The 27,193-nt window shown below is 43.1% G+C and overlaps 1 protein-coding gene across 10 annotated transcripts in view; it reads right to left on the bottom strand.

The window, feature by feature from the left end:
• Positions 1-27,193, bottom strand: part of STIM1 (stromal interaction molecule 1) — a 199,438-nt gene that overhangs the window by 17,585 nt on the left and 154,660 nt on the right. For all 10 annotated transcript variants that reach the window (XR_014250450.1, XM_082411380.1, XM_082411382.1 and 7 more), the window contains exons 4-6: positions 17,488-17,599; positions 14,105-14,220; positions 3,770-3,947 (exon numbers count right to left, since the gene is read on the bottom strand). Coding sequence is in view for 9 of the 10 variants with exons in the window: in XM_082411380.1 (XP_082267506.1) it covers positions 3,770-3,947; positions 14,105-14,220; positions 17,488-17,599 (406 nt within the window). In the remaining variant the exon portion in view is untranslated. The remainder of the gene's footprint in view (positions 1-3,769; positions 3,948-14,104; positions 14,221-17,487; positions 17,600-27,193) is intronic.

The raw sequence follows: 27,193 nt of genomic DNA, 5'->3' as shown, positions 1-27,193 counted from the left end.
GCCTTCTGTCTACTTTGTTCCTGGAGTAAAAGGGAGTTGAACCTCCTTAAGGTATACAGCAGGTGGAGCTACATGCACAGCTAAAAACAAATCAGAGGCGCCATTTCCAGCCCCATCCCCTTCCCCTTGCTGAATGTCCGCCTTTATTGTATTCTTCCATGACCCCACTGCTTGAAATTACACCACTAGGGATTCGATTCTTCACTGAAATATTATCCTCTCCGGAAGCAGCCTCTTCTGAAAAGCCTGTGATACGCCTGTCTTCTCTATACAATAGGGAGCTCCATTTAAAGTAGAATCAAAACTGACCCACTTTCATAGTCCTAACAGCATCTAATAGAGATGAAGATCAATAAATACCACTGGGTACAGAAATGAGAAAATAAACGTACAATCAAGCCTTGTCCCACTCCGTCTCCTCCACAGAAGACTGAGCATCTTGAAGGCAGCAATCAGTTACCATTACAAGCAAGAAAATTAGGCAGCCTGACTGCAAGCCCTGGCTCTAAGCAGCTGTATGACTATGGACAAGTCTGTTCCCTGGACTAGGCCTGTTTCTTCCTTTCTAAGTGGGAGTCAAAATTCCTGCCTGCCTCAAAGAATTATCTTGAAACCCAATGAAATCCTAACTGGAATGCACATGTAGCATTACATTTATTCACCCAAAATATCAGGAACTCTGTAAAAAAGCTCTTTGGTGGCTGGCAGTGTAGGCCTGCCAAAGTGAGGAGGGACAAGGAGGCACATGGGCTCTGGATACTGTCAGAGGAGGATATGTGTGTGCACAGGTGCAAGCCTGTCTTTGGGGAGAGTGTGCATCCGTTTCTCCAAGTGCCGCAGTGGTCATTTAGCTCTGGAGGCCGTACGGAGCAGGGAGGGCTGGGAGCTTAGTTTTATCCCCAAACTTGGAATGTCTCCTGCCTAGATTCTTTGCCTTTGGAATGAAAACAGTACATGTTTTTCAGACAAATGAAGAATGGGGACTGCCCACATAGCAGCATTTCGTCCCCATTTGGAAAAGGGCCCAGGAACAAGGGGGTCCAGCAAAGTAGCCAGGAATCGGCTCAAAGATAAAACTCCTCTTGCCTCCTAAAAGTCCAGCCCATGGAAATGAATCTGCTAAGGCGGTCTTTATTGAGGCAGCCCCCTGTGGGTGTTGAAATTCCTAGCTTACTACTTTCTGACACTCACCCTCTCTGAGGCTTCATTTCTTCAACTCGAAAATTGGGATAACAATACCTACCTAACAGGGTTGTGGTGATTAAAAACAATAATACATTTAAGTACTTAACAATACCTAGCTCTTAAGAAACCCTTTCCCCATCCCTCCAAAGAAAATTATATCTATCATTTTAAAATAACAGAAAAGAGCCAGACTTCATTCCTTTTTACATGGATTCCTGCAAAGACTTCCCAACTGGAGCCCCTAGGCTGTTGGAATAATTTTCTAAAAGACAGTCCTGAAATAGGCCTCTCCTTTTCTCAAAACCAAAACAAAGCAAAAAGCCAAATACCTACGTTGACTCTCTACTGCCTTTTGCATCCTACTAAATTTCTCCATGTGAGTCTGTAGGTGCCAGGGATCTGGCCTCACTCTACACATTCAACCAGAACTACCAGGTTACATCTTTCCTACCCATCTTTCAAGGCCACCTCCTCAGACTCCACATCCACTCATCTCCTACCTCTGTGCCCTTCCAGTCCTTGGAGCTCTCGTCCCATAAGCTGGCACTGATTCACTGCTCCTTCTTAAGTGTGAGCTTTGTGGCCCCAGGAGCAGCGACTTCCTTACAATTCCCTGCACAGACCTGGTTCCTAGACTTCAGGAAGTATTGGGTTGGCCAAAAAGTTCGTTTGGTTTTTCTCTGTAAGATGGTTCCAGTAGCGATTAGTTGTCCTTAACTTCATTTGAAACAATTTTGTTAGATTGTATTGTGACAGCTGTCATATCAGTATGCATTTAAAAAAAAAAACTTATCAAAATTGGTGAATTTTTGTGTAGCCATTTTAATATTGAAGATGGAAGAAAAAAGCAACATTTTCAGCTTATTATGCTTTATTATTTCAAGAAAGATAAAAACACAAATGAAATGCAAAAAAAAAGACTTGTGCAGTGTATGGAGAAGGTGCTGTGACTGATTGAACAGGTCAAAAGTGGTTTGCGAAGTTTCGTGCTCGCTGGACGATGCTCCACGGTCAGGTAGACCAGTTGAAGCTGATAGCGATCAAATCAAGACATTAACTGAGAATAATCAACATTATACCACGCGGGAGATAGCCGACATACTCAAAATATCCAAATCAAACGTTGAAAATCATTTGCACCAGCTTGGTTCTGTGAATCGCTTTGATGTTTGCGTTTCACATAAGTTAAGCAAAAAAACCTTCTTGACCGTATTTCCACATGCGATTCTCTACTTAAATGTAACGAAAATGTTCTGTCTGTAAAACAAATTGTGACAGGCGATGAAAAGTGGATACTGTACAACAATGTGGAATGGAAGAGATCGCGGGGCTAGTGAAATAAACCACCACCAACCACACCAAACACCGGTCTTCATCCAAAGAAGGTGATGTTGTGTATATGGTAGGATTGGAAGGGAGTCCTCTATTACGAGCTTTTTCCGGAAAACCGAAAGATTAATTCCAACAAGTATTGCTCCCACTTAGACCAAATGAAAGCAGCACTCGAAGAAAAGCGTCTAGAATTAGTCAACAGAAAACGCATAATCTTTGATCGGGACGACGCAAGACCGCAGGTTTCTTTGATGACCAGGCAAAAACTGTTACAGCTTGGCTGGGAAGTTCTGATTCACCCGTCGTATTCACCAGATATTGCACCTTCGGATTTCCATTTATTTCGGTCTTGACAAAATTCTCTTAATGGAAAAAATTTCAATTCCCTGGAAGACTGTAAAAGGCACCTGGAACAGTTCTTTGCTCAAAAAGATTAAAAGTTTTGGGAAGATGGAACTACAAAGCTGTCTGAAAAATGGCAGAAGGTAGTGGAACAAAACGGTGAATACACTGTTCAATAAAGTTCTTGGTGAAAATGAAAAATGTGTCTTTTACTTTTACTTTAAAAACCGAAGGAAACTTTTGGCCAACCCAATACTTAGGTCGGCTGACTGACTGGCACCTTCTCTTCACAGCTAGATCTTCTACAATAGTTTCTAAGCCATGTTTTATTTAAACAGAATCCCAGACTATCAGAGCTAGAAGGCCCTGGTATTCTCCTAGTTCAATGCCTTTACATTACTGATGAGGAAATAAGTCCTAGAAAGGAAAGGGATTTACCCAAAGTCATACAACAAGTGAGTCTCATGAGATTTAGATGCTGTACAAGAAAGCATGAAAGGTATTAGGAAGACAGATTTGTGAGGTTTCTTTGGGAAACAGTGAAGAACAGTTAATTATGTCTACTTCTATGGGAAGGGAAGCAGTCCAGAGGTGGGACGGAGGATAAAATGACCCCTAACAAGTCATCCAACCAGGGAAGCTCAAGACCTCTGACAGCTCCACACTTCTCCCTCTGAAGCTCCGAGGGAGAAAAGACAGAAATAAGCTTCTGCCCTGGGGAGGAATACTTGCCTGTGCGAATGGAATGGCAGGAACCTAGGCTCTGATGCAGGTTTGGAAGGATGACACAGCCTGGGCCTCTACGTCGTCAGCAGGGTCTCAGGAGCCAGAAGGCCCACAACGCAGGTGGAAACTGGAGGCTCCCAAGAGATGGCAGCACCGGGGCCGTGGGGAAGGGACAGGGCCTTACCTTTCCTGAAGGTCATGCAGACTCTGCTCAGCTCGGTGTAAGCCCTCCAGATCCTTCATCATCTTCTTCATGTGCTCCTTGGAGTAACGGTTCTGGATATAAGCAAACCAGCAGCCGCCCACACCAATAACGATAGACACCACAAGCATGAAGTCCTTGAGGTGATTATGGCGGGTCACTGCCAGAGAAGAAGGGCACAGTGAGTCAGGGTGCCCACTACACACTTAGCCTTGCAGACTCTGCTGCACCCCCTCCTCCACAAAGCCTTCCCACTCAGGAGGAATTCGTTTCTCTTCTTAGACACACACTGGCCACACTCTGTGCCTATTTCTCTACTAAGTCAAGGCCTAGTTTGGAAAGGATGAGAGGCCTTAGAGCAATACAGGAAGTTTACTGGATCATACTCTCCTAATATGCAGTGGAGAGAACTAGTGCCTTCTCAATACATCCCAGCCATTCTGGGCTGCGATGAGCCCATGTGCCCAGAGGCAGTGGCTTCTACCCTACAGGGTAAGCAAGGCTACAGTGCTACAGTAGGTAGAAGGGGATGGCTGGTAAGGGTACAAAGCAATGTCACTAGAGCCTGAGGACTGGCTGTGGGACTGCGGTTACTGCAGGAGCTGGGTTTCCTGGACTACGAGGCTATTCTAGGTACAAGGTACAAAGCCCAGAGCAGGTAAAGGTCTGCAAGTCTCATCTACAGAGAGCATTTCTAGGCTGCGGCTCAGCCCAGAGACCAGGTAGAACAGGAGTAGCATCAAGAGATTGGTACACATTAAGACATTATATGTGCCAGGAAGAGAGAATACCTCCAGGGAAGGCCTGGCAGCAATTTGGTGAAGTGCGAGGGCCCTGGCCGCCAGCTGGGGTTCAAAGCAATGCTCAGTCTCCAGAGCAAAACTGAAAAGCTAGACAAGGAATAACATCAGAAGGTAAGAGTAAAAACCATGTCCCAAGAACTGAGCCAGCCAGAAGAGGGGCAGTCCTGGAGCCTGAGATTGGTCCTGCTGTGCCAGACCTGGGCTCTCGGCCACAGCACAGGAGACTGAAAGAGACACCAGGAGGGAAAGAGGCTGCTCCTGTAGGCCCTGCCTGCATTGTCCTCCACTTGAGATAGAGCAGCTATGGCTCAGAGGGGCCCCAGACGAGGGAAAAGAGGTAATGACGTCCTGTGCACAGTGGGTCACCTGGTGTTGGGGAGGGGGGAGGCAGGACTGACGGTATTTCCGTGCCCAGTAAGGACAAGGGGCTGAGGGGAATCCAAAAGGATCCAGTGGAGCCACCGAGTTGAGGCAGGGTCTAGACAGCAGGAAAAGACACATGTAGCTGAAATCCCACTGCATGAAGCTGAGGCCCAGTTTGACAAAAAGGGTTACATTCATAGCTCCTCATTGAAAGGCTGAGCAATAGGACCTGGGGATGGTGTGGGATCAAGGACAGATTAGCACATTCTATTTCCATCCAAGGGAGGGGAGTTACTAGGTCCAGGGTGTAGCCGTGTCCTTTACGTGTTTATGCCAGACTCTAACAGAGAAAACTGAGGGTCCTCTAGCGGCCATTCTCTAGCTTCCTGGCAGGTCTATACTTCCAGCCATTCTCAAGTCCCCACTCTACCGTCCTTCAGGTCCCAAGAAGGGATATCTCTGCAGCACAGTAAGCTGCCTTCCTTTCTGGAACACACCTGCCTCCTATCCAGCCTCTACCAAAGGCTGGGGTATTGTATGTCTCCCCTGTTTATTAAAGACTTTTCATCTTGGCTTCCCAGGGTTTCTCTCCATCAACATCCCCTTTACATTCCTACTAAAAGTCAAAGGTACTCTGTTCAAACAAGACTCTATGCGACCAGCACCCTCCCCCTATTATCTCCAACCCTTCAAAGTTCTTAAGGTGGGCATACAGATTGGGCGCCAATCTATTCTATTCAGTCCCTTATTCTACCTTCTCTAGATCGATTTGAAACAAGATCCTATTTTTTCCAGCTTCATATTCTCATCCAACTCATAAATAAAAATACTGAATGACCAGGGGCAAGGATAGGCTCCATCAGTCACCCCCTGGGTCTCTTCAGCCAGTTTTGACTCCACTTAAATATACAAGCATCCATCCCATATATCCCTCTGCCTTGTCAAATGCATAGCTGAAGCTCAAATATACTGCCTGTCACATCCCATGGGCTACCAAGCTTGGTGGGAAGAAAATAAGTCTAATCTGGCTGATTTACTCTGTGGCCCCTACTGATCATCACTTGTCTGTAGGCCAGTGCCCAGCACAGCACTGACCAGCACACAGAAGGTATTCAATAAATATTAGTGGGATTGAATCTTCACTGATAAGCCTCAAGTGTGACATCTCCCTCTCTTTAATCCACATAAGGAAAGAAGGGAAATAGAGAAAATATAAAATGGAGCAGGCATTTATATTCATTTCAAATTCTTACAACTATTCTATAAGGTAGAGTCTTCCCATTCTGTAGACCAGAAAACTGAGGCTCCAGAGAGGCACTGACTTGCCAGAGTCCATAAAAAGTGACAGAGCTTGGATTCAAATCCAGATTTGCCTGACTGCACGGTCTTTCTGCTACACCCCACTTTCTCATACTCATGCAGCAGGTATTGTTTCTGTTTTATTACATGCAAACATCTCTCACCATGGAGATGCCTATAAACCCTGATCTAGCCTGAGTTCAACTCTAAGGATTCCAAGGCCTGAGTTTTCCCCCCAAACAACATGCTGGGAGCTGACTGTGGCACTGCCATCAGGACAGTGAAGATCCAAAGGCTGAATGGCCAGGCCTTTGAGGTTACACGTAAGGCCTCACGTAGAGAAATTTTTGTTTCATCAAAGGAAGCATCTTGCACTGAGTATGAGGAAGTCTGGGTTCTACGCTTGCCTCTGCCCCAATTTGTCATGAAATTCATTTTCCCCACCTGGGTCTCAGCTTCCTCAACTGTAAAATGCATTATCACAGAATTACTAAAAGATCAAATGCATAGTTGTAAATGTAAGTGCTTTGAGGTGTTTGGAGACATTTAGATGGGCATATCCCATAGGTAATAAAGAATGTAGACGTGGATTTTGAGGAAGAGGTAAGAGTTGGAGAAGTTGATGTGAGAATTGTCAGTTCCCTTCAGTGGGGCTCCAGGCTGAACCCCACAATCCTAAGGGAATCTGTGATGGTTAACTTTATGTGTCACCTTGACTGGGCTAAGGGATGTCCGAATAGCTGGTAAAGCATTATTTCTGGGTGTGTCTGTGGAGCTGTCTTCATAAGAGATTAGTATTTGAATCGGTAGACTAAGTAAAGAAGGTCATCTTCACTAATGCGACTGGACATCATCCAATCGTCCACATGCCACTAAGGGCCTGAACAGAACCAAAAGGCAGAGGTAGGGCCAATATGCTCTCTCCACTTGAGCTGAGACATCCATCTTCCCCTGCCCTCTTACATCAGCTCCCCTGGCTCTCAATCTTCAGACTCAGACACGGACTCACACCATCAGCTCCCCTGGTTCTCAGCCTTCAGACTCAGACTGCATTATACCACTGGCTTTCCTGGGGTCCCAGCTTGCAGGTGGAAGACTGTGGAGCTTCTTGGCCTCCATAATAGCATGAGTCAATTCTCATAATACATCTCCTCATATATATATACCTATATACATATCCTATTGGTTCTGTTTCTCTGGAGAACCCCGACAAATACAGAATCTATAAACTATTGTCAGAAAAAAAAGAGGGGAAAATAGGGAATTTAAGAGTCTAGTCTATGCCTTATTAGTGATGTATTTCTTCCTACCATAATCCCAGTCCCATTCTTCAATTCCTACCACCTTCCCAGCCTACCACAGTTCACAGAGACCTGCCCATTCCTTCTCCCCTGAACTAGGATTCCCACTCTTTGGACAGCTAAAAACATGTATTATCTCAAGGTTCTGCCCTGTGTGTTTTTCAGCTTTCATGGCAGTCACCTTCTGGTAGTCTGTGAGCTCCGCAGGACCCGGGCACAAGACTTACTTATCTCTGTAGCCTCATACTTAGCATAGAGGCTGACCAGAGCAGGTACTCAGCAAAGGTGGAAAGGAGAGAAAAAGGGAAGAAGAAAGGGAGGTTTTAGCAGGAAAGGGGAGGTACACTATAAAGTGCATGTGGAAGGCAAATAAATACCAGTTCCTAGGATCAAAAAAAACATGGCAAGCTGTCCTCACAGCCCCGACAGGAGCTCAGCTCTCAGAATCCACCTCATACCAGGGAACACAGCCACAGAGAAACCATGGAGGTTTCATGAGAGCAGAGGTGGCTGGCTAGGTGAACAGAGCAAACCCAGGGAAGCTGGTTCGGACCTGGGGAGCCAGAGGGTGGCAGAATTCCCAGCCTGAGTGCTGCAAACAGATTTTAGCAAAATTAGGTCAACTGTTAACACAATCAGGCCTGAGGCAAGGGAGGAGGGTGTAAACAAATGAGATGCTTACATGTGAACACAGTCAGGGGTGATGGTGAGAATTTTCAGGGTGCCAGTTAGCACTGAGAACGTGAGCCTCCAATAATTATCACTTTCTGGAATCCCCTCTCCCAATCTATTCTCTCCACCGCTCTACTGCCCACAGTACCCCATGCCTGGCAGATACAGATACTCACCCCTTACTGCTAAAGTATGTGCTAGGAATTTCTCTTGTCATTTACACAGCCTTCCGTGCTGAGGTACCTGTTTAACCTGTAAGAACTATTTCTGGGCCCTCCTCCCTTCTGGTTGAAACCAAAAACTGCCTTAGCTGCCTCACCTATGCACAGACACTACATAGGGAGCGGTTCTCCCCTCAACTAAGCTGGGCCAGACTCTTCTCCCACCTCCCCCAGCCTCCTTCTGTGTAACTTCTAGCATTCATCTCCTGGCACTTCTTCCTTGCCGGGCCTTACACTGAGCGCTGATGACACATGAACAAAGCTGTGTCTACCCTCAAGGAGTTTCCAGTTTAAAGAGTAACAGACAGGAAAACAGATTGTTATACAGAAAGCAGGTACAATTACTTTGCTGTACACCTGAAACTAACACGATATTGTAAATCAACTATACTTCCAAAAAAAAAAAAAAAAAGGCAAATCTGAAATAACAAACAAACAAACAAAAAAGCAGGTACAAAGGGCTGTGAATCCCCAGAGGAAAGTAAGAGGGAAGGGTTGAGCATGCCCGGGAAGAGGCTGGAAAGGCATCCTAAAGAAGGCTTGAAGGGTGAGTTAGAACATAACAAAAAGGAGAAAGAGGGTAAGAACAGAGCTGACAGAGACCAGAGCAAGCTGTGCCAGAGAGGCAGCTACTCCTGCTTACTGAGGACTTTTCCCTATTACCTGAGCCACTGAGGAAGGAAGACAAGGTGCAGTCTCGTCTTTTCCTCTTCACAACTCCCCCAGCCCTCGCAATTACTGGGCAGGCTTCTCTCTGCACCCTTCCCTTTGTGCTAAGAGCACAAAGGGCACACAAGCCCTTAGCCCAAGACCAACCACAGTAGGCATTACACTAAAAACAGTAGCTACCATTTCCTTAGGGGAAACTGGGACACAGAGAACCTTAGGAATATGCCCAAGGTCACAAAGCGACTGAGTGATCCAGCCAGTTTGCTTGATTTCAAAGCTGAAACTCTTATATCTTGTTTCCGCTAACACAAGTAGAGGGTGGGATAATACAGTAGAAAAGAGCACTGAAATGTAAGTTAAAGACCTAGGTTTGAGTCACGGCTCTGCTATTTAAAAGCTGAACGAGCTCTAAAAACTCACCTCATCTGAGCCTCAATTTCTCCCTCAGTGAATCATTTGCTGCCCTAATGAGACATCAACTTAGGCCCCAAACTGAACACTGCCCTTGGGCCTCTATGTCTCAGGGCACACCTAACACCTGACCACCGGCACTGCCAGGAGAGCCCCAGACGGGCCAGCCTGGAGCCAACTCTGCAGGTGGAAAAGACGGGAGAGCACCTGCGCTGCTCTGTGGCCACATGGGGAGGACTGAGCTGTCTTCCACTGTCAGGACTCTGGGCTGAGCCAGTCTGATCCCTCTTCCCCCTTCCCAAGCTCTGAGGCTGCTGTGGGCAGATGGATCCCGCTCACTCAGCAGACACCCCCAGCTACTGTAAACAAAATTTTGATTTGCGATTTCTCAAACCTCAGACCGAAGGTGGGATTTTCGTTAAGACTGGGCGAGGTAGCCATGACTGGCAACTGAAGTCGGCCCAGGTGCTCTGGGGGTGTTTACTACAAGCCTGTGGTGAGGCCTGAGAACTACAGCCTTAAGAGCTCACCCTGGACGTAGAACCCAGGTCAGAGCCAGCACAGGCCATCACTCTTAAGTCCTACGTGAGTGCTGGACAGGGAAGAACACTGACCTAGGGATTTTAGTCCATGCGCAAATGGGAAAACAGAGCTTAGAGGGACACAGATCAAGGGATTCTTTGCAGATACCCACCAGGCATGGCCCCGCCCTTGCAGAAGTCTCCTGGCAAAGAGCTTCCTAGTATCTTCCTCAGGTTCCAGCTGGCAATTTTCAAAATTTTTCTTTAAGAAGCATCAGCAGGAAAGTATAAAAACAATTTCTGCCATCAGGACAGCTGCTGGATTCCAAAATCTTAGCTCCCAGGAGTACACCAACTCTATCTGAGTCCTTGAATGAGAGAGCCAGTAAGAGCCTTAACGACCAAGCCCATTTTACAGATGAGGGAAGCTAAATCTAGGCAGGAGAACTAAATTGCCAAAGGTCACTTGATAAGGCAAGGGCCAAATACAGAAATCCTAAAAGTACAGGATACAGGATACAGGAGGAAAGAACAGACCTCCTCCTGTCTTTTACACAGAACCTTTATCAACCAAAGGGTTTTTCCCCAAAATCATGGAATGTACAGCTGAAAGGAATAAGGATCCTTTAGTTCAGTTGTTTCATGATCCAAATCAGCAAACACATACTGAGAAAAGTGACCTACACAAGGTCACACAGTGAGTGGCAATTCTGAAGAGACCAAGGTGCTTTCCTAAACTTTATAAGAAGTTCTCTAAATGGAAGTCCAGGAGTTATAAAAAATCAAGTCGTATATAATGATGATGATGATGATGATGATGATGATGGAGATATAATCCACATACCCTAAAGTTCACTCTTTCAAATTGTACAATTCAGTGCTTTTAGCATATTCACAAGGTTGTGTAACCATCAGCACAATTAATGTTAGAACCTTATCATTACCTCAAAAAGAAATCCCATACCCATTACCAGTCACTTCCCATTTCCCACTCCCTCCAGCCCCTGCCAGCCACCAATCTGCATTTGGTCCCTGTGGATTTATCTATTCTGAATATTTCATGTAAATGGAATCATACAATATGTGTCCTTTTTTATGTCTGGCTTCTTTCACTCCCTCAGTTCTTTCACTTCTTTCACTTTTTTAGGCCACTTTTTTCCAGGTTCATCCATGTTGTAGCATGTATCAGAACTTCATTCTTTTTTATGGCTGAGTAATATTTCATTGTATTTATATACCACAACTATTTATCCATTCATCCATTGATGGATATATGGGTTGCTTCTACTTTTCAGCTATTGTGAATAATGCTGCTATTTATATATACTTGTTTCAGTACTGTTTTCAGTTCTGTGGGTACATTCCTAGGCGTGGAATCGCTGAGTTATACGATAACTATGTTTACTTTTTTGAGGAACACTATTTTCTACAGTAGCTGAACCTTTTTACATAATCACTAGAAATGTGCAAGGGTTCTAATTTCTCCACACCCCTGCCAACACTTACTTTCTGTTTTTTGTTTGTTTTCGCTTTTATTGTAGCTATCCTAGTGGGTGTGAAGTATCTTCTTGGCTCTAGTACCCCTGCTCTGCCAATCTCAGAAACAGTTTTCTGCTGACCTCTGACCTCCCTTAGATTAGGTCATACGCAACCTATTGGCTATATGAAATGAGTCTAGGAGAAGATACTCCTGTCCTGGTATCAGTCTAACCTGCTTCACCAAGGCCCCTCTTGCTGGCTCTGACCTCTGGGACCCAGTACCATGTATGTACCCAGGATTCTGGTTCCTATGCTCTCCAGCCCTAGATGATTTTTCCATATACAATCCTTGCTGACTTTAACCTGCAGTTTCTAATGCACCCTTTCAGATATGGTAAATCCTATTTTGATACAGAACATGTAACAGTCTGTTAATATGTCTCAGAAGACTAAGGAAGACTTTCAGGCTGCCGGAGGCCTCCCCTAACTTAGGTGTGACAGGGGAGAGCCTCTGCAAAGATAGCCTAGCTTTCACTGCTGGGTTTGATTCTTCTGGCAGAAGTGTTCTTGCTGGTGTATACAAAGAGAGGGGAATAGGCTGTTAATGGAGAGAGTTTAATAAAGCCACTTCCCATTTTTCAAGAGTCAGCTCAAGAGTGATCCTCTCCATAAAGCTTCTTGGTCTGCAATTGAAAACTCCTCCCTACTTTGTGCTCCCACCTGAACTATGGAATGACTTACACGACAGTTATACCACTGTATTTGTTGACCATTTATTCAATTTGTTGACATGCCAATCTCCATTTAGATGGAAATTCTTGAGCGCAGGGACCCTGTCATGCATAGTGGTACACAGTAGGTGCTCAATAAATGTTAGTGAATGAATGAAAGGCCATTGCTCAGTACACAGGGTGGGCCTCATATAAAGAGTAGTGCCTTTGTTGTGTCATATATTCGAAACTTATAAATGAATGACAAGAAAAAATGTGTCCTAGGACCAAAAACAGGGCAACAAAGGGGATGGAAATGGTCTTCTCCCATGTTGCTCTGTTTCACGCTTTCAAAAGATATAGACTTTCTGGAAAAGGCAAAACTATGGAGAAGTAAAAAATCAGTGATTGCCAGGGGTTGAGGAGGAGAGCGGCATAAATAGGTGGAGCACAGAGGATCTTTAGGGCAGTGAAACCATTCTGTATGACACCACACAGACGGATACACATCATTACACATTTGTCGAAATCCACAGACTGCACAACACCAAGAGTGAACCTTAATGTAAACTATGGACTCTGGGTGATAATGCTGTGTCAGTGCAGGTTCAGCAGTTGTTACAGTGTACCACTGTGGTGAGGATGCTGATAATGGGGGAGGCTGTGCATGTATGCGGGCAGGAGGTATATGGAAAATCTCTGTAGCTTCCACTCAGTTCTGATGTAAACCTAAAGATACTCTAAAAAATAAAGTCTAGGGACTTCCCTGGCGGTCTAGTGGTTAAGACTCCGTGCTTCCACTGCAGGGGGCACAGGTTCAATCCCTGGTCGGGGAACTAGGATGCCGTGCAGTGTGGCTAAAAAAAAAATTTTTTTTAATTAAAAAAATGAAAATAGGGAATTCCCTGGTGGTCCGGTGGTTGGGACTCGGGCTTTCACTGCTGTGGGCCTGGGTTCGATCCCTGGTTGGGGAACTAAGAACCCACAAGCCGCGTGGCCAAATAAATAAAGTCTATTAAAATTTTTTTAAACCACAGAAAGTACAGACCCATCCACCTCTATTGAGACATCAGCTTGGGCACTTGTCAAGCCAAATGCACGGACAGGGAAATGTTATACTGCCCCTGACCCTGCCTGCCAGCTGCTTCTCTGGACTAGTTCTTGGCTGTATAGCATTCTGCTGCTGGCATCCTCAATTGATGCCAACAGCTCCCGAAGAGCAGGGAATAGGCCCTAAGAGCCTGTTTGGTCAAGACTGATTTTCTAAGAAATCTTACTACTTCTGTGTTGAGTTCACTTAGAATAAAAAAGGTTGGCAAGGTTGGCCATTCCCACCTTGCAGATCTTCAGGAGTTGAAGCACCTAATACCCTCAACTAACCCTGGGTTGAAGGGACCAAACTTCCTTAGTCTGAGTGTGTCTCTATTGATTCAGTGAAAGCCTGCTTAATCCCGTTTGTTTGTCCAAGGACACAAAATGTTCAGCAATCAGTTCATACCCTCTGCATATCCACAGCGAGAGCAGGAACAGCTAATGGCACTCAGCCCCTTTGGGGTTACTTTTTATACCTGAGCATGCCATTCATATTTTAGTGTTTGTATCCTTGCTCAGGTTGTTTCCTCCACCTAGAATGCCCTCTCCTGCCACCTCCATGGAATAAAACCCTATCCATCTTTAAAGGCAGAGGTCACATGCCACCTTTTCTATAGGATGCCTTCTTTATCCCTCCCCTGGATCTCAGTAGCACTGTGTACCTCTCTAGAACATTCATTTTATCCCTTTAGGGCAGACCCAGGACCTCAACCCAGCCACTCCAACTGCCTTCGGGTCCATGGCACATCAGCAGCCCTTCTTGCCACAGGACTCACAGAGAGGAGGCCCAAAGAGCACTGTGTCCAGGGCCTTCAGCTGCAGCTTCTGCCGATGGCTCCGGTCTGTCATCTTTAGCACAGTCCCTGTCATGGTGGTGTTGGTTACCGCGAGCCTGTTGGGACAAAGAGTAGGCGCTCAGTTCCCTGCCGGCAAAGCAGGAAGGATCCTGGTAGGACTACCCACCTCGCCCAGGAACACTTCCATGACTTCTAGCTCCTGGTGATTGCTCCCCTCTGCACTCTAGTACACAGAGTCTGTACCAGTGGATCTCAGCAAGCAGTAAACAGGACACATAACATTCACCAAGAATTTGTTCACCCTTCTGCCCATGTCCACCATCTCCTGAATATCCTACTCTCAGAGGATTACCCATTTGTGACCATTCCCACACCCAACTGTACATTTTCTGTTGTACTTCTCCTTCCAGGGAGTATCCACTACATACCTGTCCCCATACTCCCACCATTTGTAAATACATTCGCCTGTCCAGCCCAGGTCAAAATGTTATGCCACGTGACCCAGTGATTCTAGGGACCTCTGAATTATCCTAACACATTGTCATTAAATATAAATCTGCTGACAACAAGCATTGCATTAGTCTTGTTATCTTGTATTTGAGTAACACTAATTTACTCCCAGTCAGATTACTATAATTTCTTATGTTCTTTAATCATACTGTTAATAATAACTTAATAAGAGAGGATCTATAAACAAGGAAATGATGTAGGAAAAAACGGGACTTTGTTTCTCTTCTGCTGGAACATAGTAGATACAGAAGGAGAGGGGTATAAGATATGAAAGGTTGAAAAACCACTGATCTGGGTCCCACAAGTGAGCATTACCTACTGTACTAAGGTTAGTGCTCTTTTCTGATTCATAGCTTTGTTTCCCTAGGTAGAAAAGAAGCTTCTGACATCAGTGTGTCATTTATACTCCTGCCTGGGCATGCAGGCGTAGCTACTTCTTTCTCTAGCCCTGGGAAGCGATCAAGCCCACCCACAAGAGAGGCAGTGAGACACTGTGATGGGGGTGGGGGTGGAGGTGGTCAGGAGAACGAGTTTCTGGTCCCAGCTCCGTCAGTGACTCACTTGTCTGACCATAAGCAGCTTGGTCTCTCCCCTGGGGCCTCAATTTCCTTCTTTTACTTATGTAAATCACATGCTTCCTACAAAGCTGGGAGTTCTTGGGGCTCCTGTTTAGAGCACTTCTACCAGGTGTACTGGCCCCTTCATCTAACCGATCAAAATAAGTGTCATCTTTTCTACATTCTGTTTGTCAAAGAAACCTATGAACTTCTAAGCAATGAGAAATGAGAAAGGAGCTAACATTTAATAAGTAGCTGTGTATATCTCATACTGTTCTGACACTTTACATACAATACCTCATTTAGTCCTCACACTTTAAGAACCCAGTTCTATTATTAGCTCCACTTTACAGATAAGAAAAACGAGACTTAGAGGTAAGTAGCTTGCCCAAAGTCACACAGCAAGTAAGTGGCAAAGGCAGGATACAACGCAAATCTGCTAGATCCGTCCCATTATACCACGCTGCCTAGGGATGGGCCTAGAAGCGCCCACACTCTACCCCACACCCTACGCTCTGAATGCTCTATGCTTCCTGCTTTCACTAAGGTACCACAGCTTGTTTACCTCTACCCCTATGCCCAGCCTGGCTGGGTCTGGTCTTGGATCTAATCCTAGTCACAGAATGGCCAAGTGAGCACACTGCCTGAGAACTGACTTCTTACCGTATGTTTTACAGTTTTAATCGAAGCCATAGCCGTTCTTCAAGATGGAATAGGCCAGGGATCCAAAAGGCAATACTGCTATTTCCATGGGAAAGAAACCTAAATCCTGGAGCTTCATGGTCAATCATCTGTTTAATTGTCTGTCTTTTCCACGGAACATGGAGTTCCTCAAGGCCAATGTGAGGTCTAATGCATTTCTTTGTCCTCAGGGCCCAGGAGAGAGCATGGCACATGGTAAGTGCTTGGTAAAGTTTTGTTAAATAGAACTAAACTGAGTATTTCCAGGAAGCCTATTTTCAAACTACATGGGGCAAGAGGAAGATGCAGTGAAAAAAGCAGGGCACTTAGATCCAGGCAGACCTGAGTTCAAATCCCAGCTCTGCCACTTACCAGCTTTGAAAAATCATAAAATATTTGAAGTTCAGTTTGCTTGCCCAAAAGTTGGGATAATAATTCCTTCCTCCCAGAATTGTGAGAATCAACTGAAATAATAGGTAGGAAAGTACTCTATAAAGGGATGTACAAACATGAAGATTATTATTCTCTCCAGAGTAGGGAGAAGCTGTGAATAAGAGGTTGCAGGCAGCAGAGGAGGGACCAGCCAGCTCAGCTAGGCCCGGACAGCAGTGCCCGGTAGTCCTGCGGCTGGAGGCTGCAATGTGTGGGCATTCCAACAGCTTCACCTTCCCCTCTCCCCTTTGCTGAAGCCCATAACCAGATGCACCTACATAATAAGATGACAGATGATACATAATCAGCACTTACCAGACAGTAAGCCCTTTGAGGGCAAGGGCAGGTTGTTGTCATCTTTATCCCCAGCACCCAGCACAAGTGCTTGGCACAGAGCAGGTACCCAGTAAATACTGGGTGAATGAATAAGTGAATGGATTAATGACTGAATGACATATGGCACTAGTTTGACATAACAAGAAGTCCAAGCAGTATTCCATCCCCTCCCCACACCCACCCCAAGTGCTAGTACATTGTGCCTGAAAGGGAGGCAGAGCTAGGGCATAACAGCTGTTGGAAGAGTCATTCCAGAGAGGAGACTGGGGCCAATGGTAGTCAGCCCCCACCTCTGCACCGGTTCTTTACAGCAGATAAACTGCAGATGGATAGTTCCGGGGAGGTTAAAAGAGCCCTGAGTCCCCTGGGCAATGAAAGAGGCAACTGCTGGGGGGACAGCAAAAGAAAAGAGAAAAACACAGGCTTTGAAGTCTACCCAGATCTAGGTTCAAATCGCAGTTTTGCCTCTAACTAGCCATGTGACCTTGGAAAAGTTACTAGGCCAGGTTCATCATCTAGATACAATAATACCTACCTTACAGGATTGATGTAAGAATTAAATGAGATACTGTACATAAAGTGTTGAGTAGAGTGGCTGGCATATACTAAGCACTCAATAAATGGTAGCTATTAGTACTAGTCCCAGGATTGATAGAAATGTTAAATAAGAGAATAGATGTGAAGTGTCCATATGCTTTCTAGCAAGTGCACAGTAAATGTGAGAAGTCTACAGATTCTGCCCTGAAAGGGGTGAAACTTCAGTTAACAGGTGAGAGCAACATGAGGGCAAGCCGACCCCAGCCCATTCCCCGCACCCCCAATGAGAGAACCCAGTCCCTTCCTGACCTCGGCATGGCATGGCCGCTGAGCTGCAGCTTCCGGAAGGTCTCCTCATACTGAGGCAGCTCCACATATGTGATCAGCCACTGCACCACCTCATCCACGGTCCAGTTGTATACTGCGGGAAGAGATAAGCAAAGCCATGACTCCAGAATGCAAGCACTGCTTGTTCTTACTGTCACAATCTCAACGACCTTAACATTCACCACATGTCTACGTGTTTAACAGATCTCTCTCCCATAAAATCCCAAGTATGAAAGGAATACATACAGTACTTTTTGTTTGACCTATAGGGGATGGACTTGTTCTACCACTATTCAGGTATCTGGGATAAAATAATCCTTAATTATTATATAATACACTATATTATATATAGTATTATATTATATATTATTGTAATATAATAATAACAAATGATATTAATAGAAGCCATCATTTACATAGCACTTACTATATAACAGGTACTGTGCTAAGCACTTCACATATATTAGCTCACTAATCTTTGCAACTACCATATGAAGGATATGTTCCACTTTATCCCTATTTTACAGATGAAGAAACTGACACACAAAAAGGTCATGTAACTTTCCCAAAATTATCCAGCCAGGAATTGGTAAAGCCAATTTTGGACTCAAGCAGTCTGGCGTCATAGCCCTTGCCCTAGCCATTATGTCATAAATATCATACGTATATAACATTTTAAAGTTTATATAAATAATATATATAAAGGATATATATAGAGAGAGAGACACACACACACATACACACATACGTATATCCTCCCTGACACTGCTGGAAAGCTTCATACAAAGGCAAATCTGAGCCAAGTGATGGATCCAGATGACATCACTTAAGCCCTGAATGAGATCACACCTGTAGACAGCCCTATTCACACATTTTTCAGTTTTGTGCAAAAAGTAAATTTCCCCTTTTGCTTATATCAGATTGAAAAGATTTTCTGTCACAGCAGGAGCCAATTCTAACTGAAACAATTACTGAGTGATCATTCACAACATGGCAAATCATGTCATTACCATACATGGACCACTGTACCTAATCATTTCCTCAATACTATAAGACTGTGATTTTTTTAAATGGACAACTATAAAAATAATCCTTGTAAAATAATTTTAATATTTGTGTGGTATTTAGCCACATATATAACAAATTTATCTCCATACTTTATCAAGAATCAACAATAAAAGAACAGAAGAGGACTTAACATGCAAGGAATATGTTCAAGCCAAGTAAAAGTCAAATGATGTCATGATGTATTATATAAATCAAAGTTTCATAGGAGCTTGAATAGAGAAAAATGGTGGGAGGACTGAGTCACCACATAGCACCCAGTAATACAGCTATGCTGAACTTAAAGAGCCTTGGATGGGAGCAACTGGGTTCCAGCAAAAACATGTCATTTTATTGGATTTGAAATTTGCTTTTATTTAATGTATCAGTGTGTTTTTGTTTATATTTGTACACAAATTTTATATAGCAACTTAAACCTCATTTTATGTTTCTACATATTTAAATACCATTAAATAAACCAGCTTTGCAGGCCCAAGATAAATGATTTCCCTTAAAAGGAATTTGTACATTCCTCAAGTTGAACACTACTGCTGTGAGCAGCAAGAAGCCAAAGAAGTTTTGAAGCAGAATAAAATGGTGAGATTTATCACCCTCCTCTCTTAAGATACATACCTTTCCCCAAAACTGTACTTCATCAGAATACTTTCTAATTTCCCCTTAATAGTCAGGAGACATTGAAGGCAGGGACCACATCCTATTCATTTTAGCTCACCCCTTTGTCATTAAAATAGTGCCTCTTATACAGTGGCATCAGTAAGAATTTACTGAAAGAGTAACTACCCTAAATGAGGAGTTCCAGAAATGTTCTGAATGTGGGCCTCCAGACAGCAGCCACAATCTTCCCAGACAAATATACAGCTCAGGTGGAGGTTAACTTCTGAAATGCTTGCCCAAAAATCAGCATTCCTCTGGTAGGCACACCTCAGATCTTAGGTTGTTTCTGTCACTCTCATATAAACTAGAGAAGTTGGAAGGCTGGGCCCTGACCCTTCATCCTTCTACCTCCCATAGGGGAGCCCAGCACACGGTACAAAGCAGACGCTCAGAAAGACATTCCGAATGAAACAATAGAAGACAAAAATGCTCTAATCTCTCCATGTCCCCAAGAAGCTGCTGGAGCTCAGGAGGAAAGTTCTGAAGCCAAGAGACTTTGAAGGTAGATTAGACCATTTGCAGAGGCACAGGAAAGGTTCCAGGAGAGGAAATGAGGCAGGTCTAGTGCACTCAGATTGATTGTGTCCTAGAAGACAAGATCCCGGAGGCTTAGGCGGTGAGTGCTTAGTCATTGTCTGGTTGAATATCTAATTTCCAGACTAGAATACATTGGAGGGAAGAGAAAGATTAATTTCCAAGAGATATGCTCAAATTCTAGGGCTTAGGAAAGGAGGGATGACAGAACTGGGGTTAAAGAAGTGTTGAGGAAAGTAGAATAGACTGGCCTTTTGTTCCTGAAAATGAATATATCTCCACATACATTATAAACATGATCACTTGCTACGGTCCAGAGTGTTAGGTAATGAAGGCCTAGCAGAGTGGCACAAGATGTGAGGCAGACAGACAAGTGCTAGCCTGCAAAGTGCAGAGAACACATTCCTGCCGCTACTGTCAAGGGAGCTCGGCCTCACCCAGCATGGCGTATGGAGTAGAAAGGCCACGTCACGTATTTTTGCTTGAAAGGCTTGAGGCCAGCGGTGCCACAAGGGTCTTTTGTCTACGGGGAAGACAATCTGATACAAGCCTGAGCATAAATGCTTGACATGCAGGAACTCCTCCACTTGTGCCCTACACTGCAGTGGAGACAGTCAGGAGTCACTCTAGACCGGGGTTTCTCAGTCTCTGCAGCACTGACCTTTTGGACAGGTTAATTCTTTGTTGTTGGGGGCTGTCCTATGTTTTGTAGGATGTTTAACAATAGCCCTGGCATCTACCCACCAGATGCCAGTAGCATGCTGCCAGTCATAACAATCAAAAATGTCTCCAGATACTGCCAAACGCTCCCTGGGGAACAAAACTGCCCCCCACTGAGAACTACTGCTCTAAACACTACACTAAGTGAGGCAGAGGGTCTGTAAGGGGACCACTACACTCCAATAAGGATGGCCTCTGAACATAGTCCCTACAGAACTAAGCTTTGCGGAAAAGGATGACTTCAGCATGTCAGGACAAACCTCAAGGCGCTTGTTTTCTGGGTTTTGTGCTCCACATATTATTCTGTTACCTGGCAGAGGCCCTACCTAGGTAAGGCTTGGCAGTATGGTGTTGCCCACTCAGAGTCACTGCAGTCTGAACAAAGTAAGCCAGGACGAGCTGCATCCTTGTCAGAGAGCAACCCTGTGTCCCAGCATGAAGATCTCACTCAACAGTCAAGGTGAGATATTAGGGCCCCTTGTTCCTAAGGTTCAAGTACGTAAAAGTGAAAAATCTTGTTCTGCTTTTTCATTCCAAAAGAGAAAATGGGAAGAATCCCTGAGCCAAAGTAAGGAAGAAGGTAACAGCAAGTACAGAGAGCTGTGGCTGACAGCAAAAGGAGACAGAATTTGGCCAGGGGAGCTTAGTACAGATAGAGACTCCAAATGACTCACACAACCAAACCCCAGGAGGACATGCAAGCAAGAGAGAATTTTCTAAGGTCATGATTCTCTCATCCCCCTAAGCCATTTTGCTCCTAGAGACATCAAAGACTACATCTCTGGGCAAAATGACAAACAATACTACACAGAATCAGAGAGAGCCAACCCCTGGAGTTTTCCACAACAAATAGTCCTTTATAAAAGAAACGCACAAGGTGACTGACTATGTAGCCTCCAAGCTTTCTAATGACATAATCTACATGTAAAAAAATTTTGAGCACACATTGCCAATATATGAATATCTGTTTATAAATTAGATATATGTACTAACATTAGGTATATTGTAAAACATACATAAAAATTAAATGAGATAAAAATAAATGCAATATAAATACAAGCTATTATATTCTCTTGGGGCACCCCAGTTGATTGTCTTGTACAGTTGGAAACCATTGACCCAAACTTCCCAGCTTTACCCTACATGCTGCCTCTGTTATAGCTTTTAGCTTCTCAGTCTTCTTCTAGAATCAGTATCTTGCACTATTTACTTATTTATCCGTGAACGTTGCTCTCAGACTTCTAGGTCTTTGCTGTTTCTGGAAAAGCTCTCTTCCCTCTTCCTGGCCTGATAAACACCAACTAACCCTTAAAAATCCAGCTCTACCTCTTCACTTATTGAAACTCTTTGGAGCCCATTTTAAAATCATGAGCAAAGACACAGAACTATAAAGTGTGGGGCCTGTTCAGAGAACTCTGACTCCCGTTTGCCTGGAGTCCAAGGGTTATACATAGGGACAAGGAGGGTGAGGCACTGCTGAGGCCAAATGATAAAAGGCCTTGAAAGCAGTTGGTCCAAAACTCCAAAATCATTTATTCATTGGGGGGAAATTTTTATTGAGTACCTACTACTTACCAGGCACCGCTCTAGAAGCTAGGAATGTAACAGTGCACAAAAGAGTCGCAGATTCCTAGTGTTTATATTCTGGTGGAGAGAGACAAACTAAAACACTATAACAAATAATTGTATGTTGGGTAGTGATAAATACAAGAAGAAAAATCAAGCAGGGAAAGAGGATAAAGAGTAGTGCTATATCAGACCAGATCAAGGAAGGCCTCTTTGACGAGATGACATTTGAGGAGAAAATAAAATGAAGTCATGAGCCATGTGGATACTTGGGGGAAGGGCATTCCAGGCAGATGGAACAGTAAGTATTACTCCTAGTACATGAGCTATAGTGATACCTCCAGGGATATGCCAGAACAGATCCTTGGCCTTGGCCAATCCTTTTTCTTGTCAGAGAAAGAATAAGCAGTAAGAAATGGGCTCCTGAATCAGTAGGTCTTTCCCCTAATGGACTGGTGGTGCCTCCAAAAAAAGCCCTCACTTTTGTAGTTTCAAACTTACATCCCAAAAGAACTATGTCTGGCAGAAAAGTTACCAGTACCTTCTTTGCCTCTCTTTCACACAGCTGTTAGTCAGTTAGTTGGTCACTTGGTCAGCCTTTGGTCAGTCTTTTGGTCAGCCAGTCAGATACAGCACAATGGTTAAGAATTTGGACTTTGGAACCAAGTGACTTGGATTGAATTCAAGATTTGCTACTTACTAGATGTAAGATCATAGACAAGTTACCTAACCTTTCTGTGCCTCATTCTGTCACCTAATGGTGAGAATCAGAGTTCTCACATCATAAGAGTGTAATGAAGATATGAGAAGTTCCTAGCATACAGTAAGTGCTAAACAAATATTATCCATTATTATCACCATTCATTCATTCCTTCATTCACTAAGCTTTCACTGGCTTCTACTCTAGTAGATCTTTGGTTGGTTACAGAGATCAATCTGGATGATCTCCATCATCAAGGGCTCTTTTCTAGAGAAGGAGACATATAGGAAATTAAATGAGTATAATACAGTGTGATAAGTGCTAGGTAAGAGGGATGTATGGGGTGATGTGAGGGCACAGAAAAACGAGTGACTGATTGCCAGAGTGAGTCAGAAAATGCATCACAAAGCCTAGCTTCTTATCTGACTACTATGGAGAGAGAGCATTCCAAGACACCTACAGAATCTTACCAAAGTGGCCCTCCCTAAAGATAGTTTGCAGCCTAGACCTGTGGTTTTTCTCTGAGTGGTTTCCCTCTGGCTCTCACTAGCAGTTTGTCATCTGAGCCTAGAGTGAGGCAGATACTATGTTAGTTTTCTAACATGGTATCAATACCAAGCCCTAAACCATTACTACAAAAAGAATCTGGCCCTTTTACTTAGGCCTCATGTGATAGGCCCACTAGGCTACCTGGCAAAAACCAAGTCTGCCAGAGCCCAAAAGGACATACTAATGAACACCACCTATAAAGAAGCTACGTGGCTAGCAGAGACCAGATTAGAGAAAGACTAGTATCATGGCTGCAGAGTAGTAAGGGAACCTAGACTTTGGAATGTTGAATGAGCCAAACAACTTGTATAACATCACACAATGGCAGACCCAAGGACAAACTCCTGTCTTCCACATCCCTGCTCTGGGCCAGGTCCTGGGCTATGTGTTAAGATATGCAATCATATAAGATAATGCCCTCAAGCAGTCTGGTGGGGAAATAAAAAGGCAGGGGAACAGATAGTTGCAATTAGTGTGCTAAGTGCTGTGATGAGATAAATGTAAAGAGGCTGTGGGAACACAGAAGGCACCTAACCTAGCCTGTGATTTTCAGGGAAGATTTCCTAAAGAAGGGTATACTTAAATTGAGTCTTAATTATCAAGTAGAATTTAACCAGATCAACAAAGGAAGACAAAGGGTACAGTATATGAGAAAGCATCAAGGGATGAAAGAGAATGGCATATCGTAATAACTGCAGATAAATCAGTGCAGGTACAGAGAAGGAGGTGTGATAGACAGTGGTAGAAAATATGAAAATAAGTGGAGCACAGAAATGAGCCTGAGCCTGGTATGCTAAAGTAATCTGGCACAATGCCTGGTATGTAGAAAGTATTCAGTTAATTTTGTTTGTTTGTTTTTTGCAGGCATGTTTGCACAAATTGGAAGAGAGAAACAGTACCTACTGAGGCCAATACTACAGAGGTGAGTAAGGAATGGCAGCATGAAAATATTAAGAAATTCTCAGAATATAAGAGAAGACAACCAGATTTTTACATATATGTACATATTGATCTTTTTTTCCTAATTGAGGTAATTCATTTTGAGATTACAAGTGGGCGTTTAATGTCAATGCATCTGACTAACATCTCATAGATAAACGTGAAAAAATCAGTGGCATTTTCTGTAATAATTAATCTTTTCAAATAAATTTATTTATTTTATTTTTGGCTGCGTTGGATCTTCGTTGCTGCGAGCGGGCTTTCTCTAGTTGTGGTAAGCAGGGGCTACTCTTCATTGCGGTGCGTGGGCTTCTTATTGTGATGGCTTCTCTTGTCACAGAGCACGGGCTCCAGGCACGCAGGCTTCAGCAGTTGCAGCACACGGGCTCAGCAGTTGCAGCACACGGGTTCAGCAGTTGTGGCTCACGGGCTCTAGAGCGCAGGCTCAGTAGTTGTGGCTCACGGGCTTAGTTGCTCTGAGGCATGTGGGATCTTCCCAGACCAGGGCTCGAACCCGTGTCCCCTGCATTGGCAGGCGGATTCTTGACCACTGCGCCACCAGGGAAGCCCTGTAATAATTAATTTTGTCAACAACTACTGAGCTTTCAATATTTTATTGAGTTCCAAATGAGACAGCAGTTGCGATTTAAATTAAAAGCTAGTTCTATACAAATTGTTACCTGACCAATAGAAAAATCAATATTTATCTTTTCAAAATAATATATGGTTACTATATATGATTATGTAGGAATTTACTTGTAAAATTTTTCGCAATACCTTTATTTCTCCAGGTTCCATTTAGTAATATTTACTCCACACGGAAATTTGGTGTCTTAGCATGTTTGTTTCATTATTTAAAAAAGAAATGGGGAGCCACTGAAAAGCAGAGACCTGGTCAGATATTTATTTTAGAAAGATCTCTCTGGAACCAACTAAAGTACAAACTGCAGTAGATTTAGACTGGGCCAAGAAGAATAGTATGAAAACATTCAAGCAAAGCAAAAGATGATTAAACTAAGACTTCTGCTTCAGGCCAAGATGAAGTAACAGGGATGGAATTCACCCTGCCTCATGAAACAACCAAAAAAAAAAAAGACAAAACATATGAAACAATGGTTTTCAAGACACTGGACATCAGCCTACAATGGACAGTGATCTTGAGAGCTGGTAAACAAATGAGGCAAATCATACAACTGCCCCAGCTTATGGCTGTGAGAAAATTTCCAGGCCACTGTGCAGAGAGTGAAACTAAGGTTGAGAGGGCAGAAATGGAAATACACTGTTGGGAGGTTCTTATACTACATGTGGCAAGAGGTACTATTATCTCTTGAAAATAGACTGTGATAAGTTAAAGATGTATATTTTATCTCCTAAAACAACCACTAAAATAACAAAGCAAAAAGTTAAGCCAATAAAGAAGATAAACTGGAATTATAAAAAATACTCATTAATCCAAAAGAGGGTAGAAAATAAGGAAGAGTGAACAAAGAACAGATGGGAAAAACAGGAAATGAACAGCAAGATAATGGACTCAGATCTAACCATATTAATAAACATATTCAATGTAAATGGTTTAAACACCCCAATTAAAAGGCAGAGACTGTCTTATTGCAAAAAAAAAAAAAATCGGGCTCAACCATATGCTGTCTATAAGAAATGCACTTTAAATAGAAAAGCACAAATAGGTTAAAAATAAAGAGATGGAAAAAGAAACACCAAACTAACAATTCTCAAAAGAAAGCTATATTAATATCAAAGTAGATTTCAAGGCAATGAATATTACCAGGGATAAAGAAGCTCATTTCATAATAATAAAGAGGTCAGCTAATCAAGAAGACATAATAATCCTAAATCTGTATGCACCTAGTTAACAGACTTTCAAAAGACATGAAGCAAAAACTCACAGAATTAATTGCAAGGAGAAATAGGTAAATCCACAATTATAGTTGGAAATTTAAATACTCCTCTCTCGTTAATTGATAGAACAAGTAGGCAGAAAATCAGCAAAGATATAGTAGAGTTGAACAACCATAAACCAACATGGCCAGACTGAATTTTATAGAACACTCTACCCAACAAATGCTAAGGGCACATGGAACATTTACCAAGATAGATCATGTTCAGGTACATTTCTTTAAAAGTCTTAAAATATTTTTAAAATATTAAATATAAAGTATGTCCTCAGACCACAATGGATTTGAAATGCAAATCAATAACAGAAAAATCTCTAAAAAAATCCCCAATATTTGGAAACTAAATAACTTGCTTCTCAATAATTCATGAATCAAAGAAGATATCAAAAAGGAAACAAAGTATTTTAAGCTGAATGAAAATAAAAACAAAACACATCATCTAAGATAGTGAAGAACCAATACTAAGATATAAGACAGATTTCAGAAGTATGCATTTCTAAGGCAAAAATAATCCCTCAAGTTGGAACACATTAAGGGATGCTAAGTTATTAAAGACTGTATCAGGCCCCCCAAAAAGGTGAAAATAAGCATTTACCATCAGTTGTGTTTTCATTTTAGATATTTTCACTCTGTCTATGCTATGAATAAATCAGTTGGAAAAAAGCAAAAAACCACAACACACTAGAATTTGTGAAATGCTGCTAAAGCAGGGTCTAGAGGAAATTTATAGCACTAAATGCCTATATTAGAAAAAAAAAGAAAGGTCTTGAATCAATATCCTTAGCTTCCACCTTAACGAAGTAGAAAAAAAGAGCAAATTAAACCCTAAGTAAGCAGAAGAAATAAAGTTCAGAGTAAAAGTCAATAAAATAAACAACAATAGAGAATCTCCTTGAAACCAAATACTGATTCTTTGAGAAGATCAATAAAATTAATAAAATCTAAAAAGATCAGTAGAAAAAAGAGAGAAGACACAAATTACCAACATCAGGAATGAGACATCATTACAGATTTAAGGCATATTAAAAGAATAATAAGGGAATGTTAT

Source organism: Balaenoptera physalus (assembly GCF_965194825.1).
Source record: "Balaenoptera physalus genome assembly, chromosome: 10".
Classification (NCBI taxonomy): domain Eukaryota; kingdom Metazoa; phylum Chordata; class Mammalia; order Artiodactyla; family Balaenopteridae; genus Balaenoptera; species Balaenoptera physalus.
The sequence above is the reverse complement of the archived record's forward strand: the minus strand, read 5'-3'. Positions and strand labels throughout refer to the sequence as shown.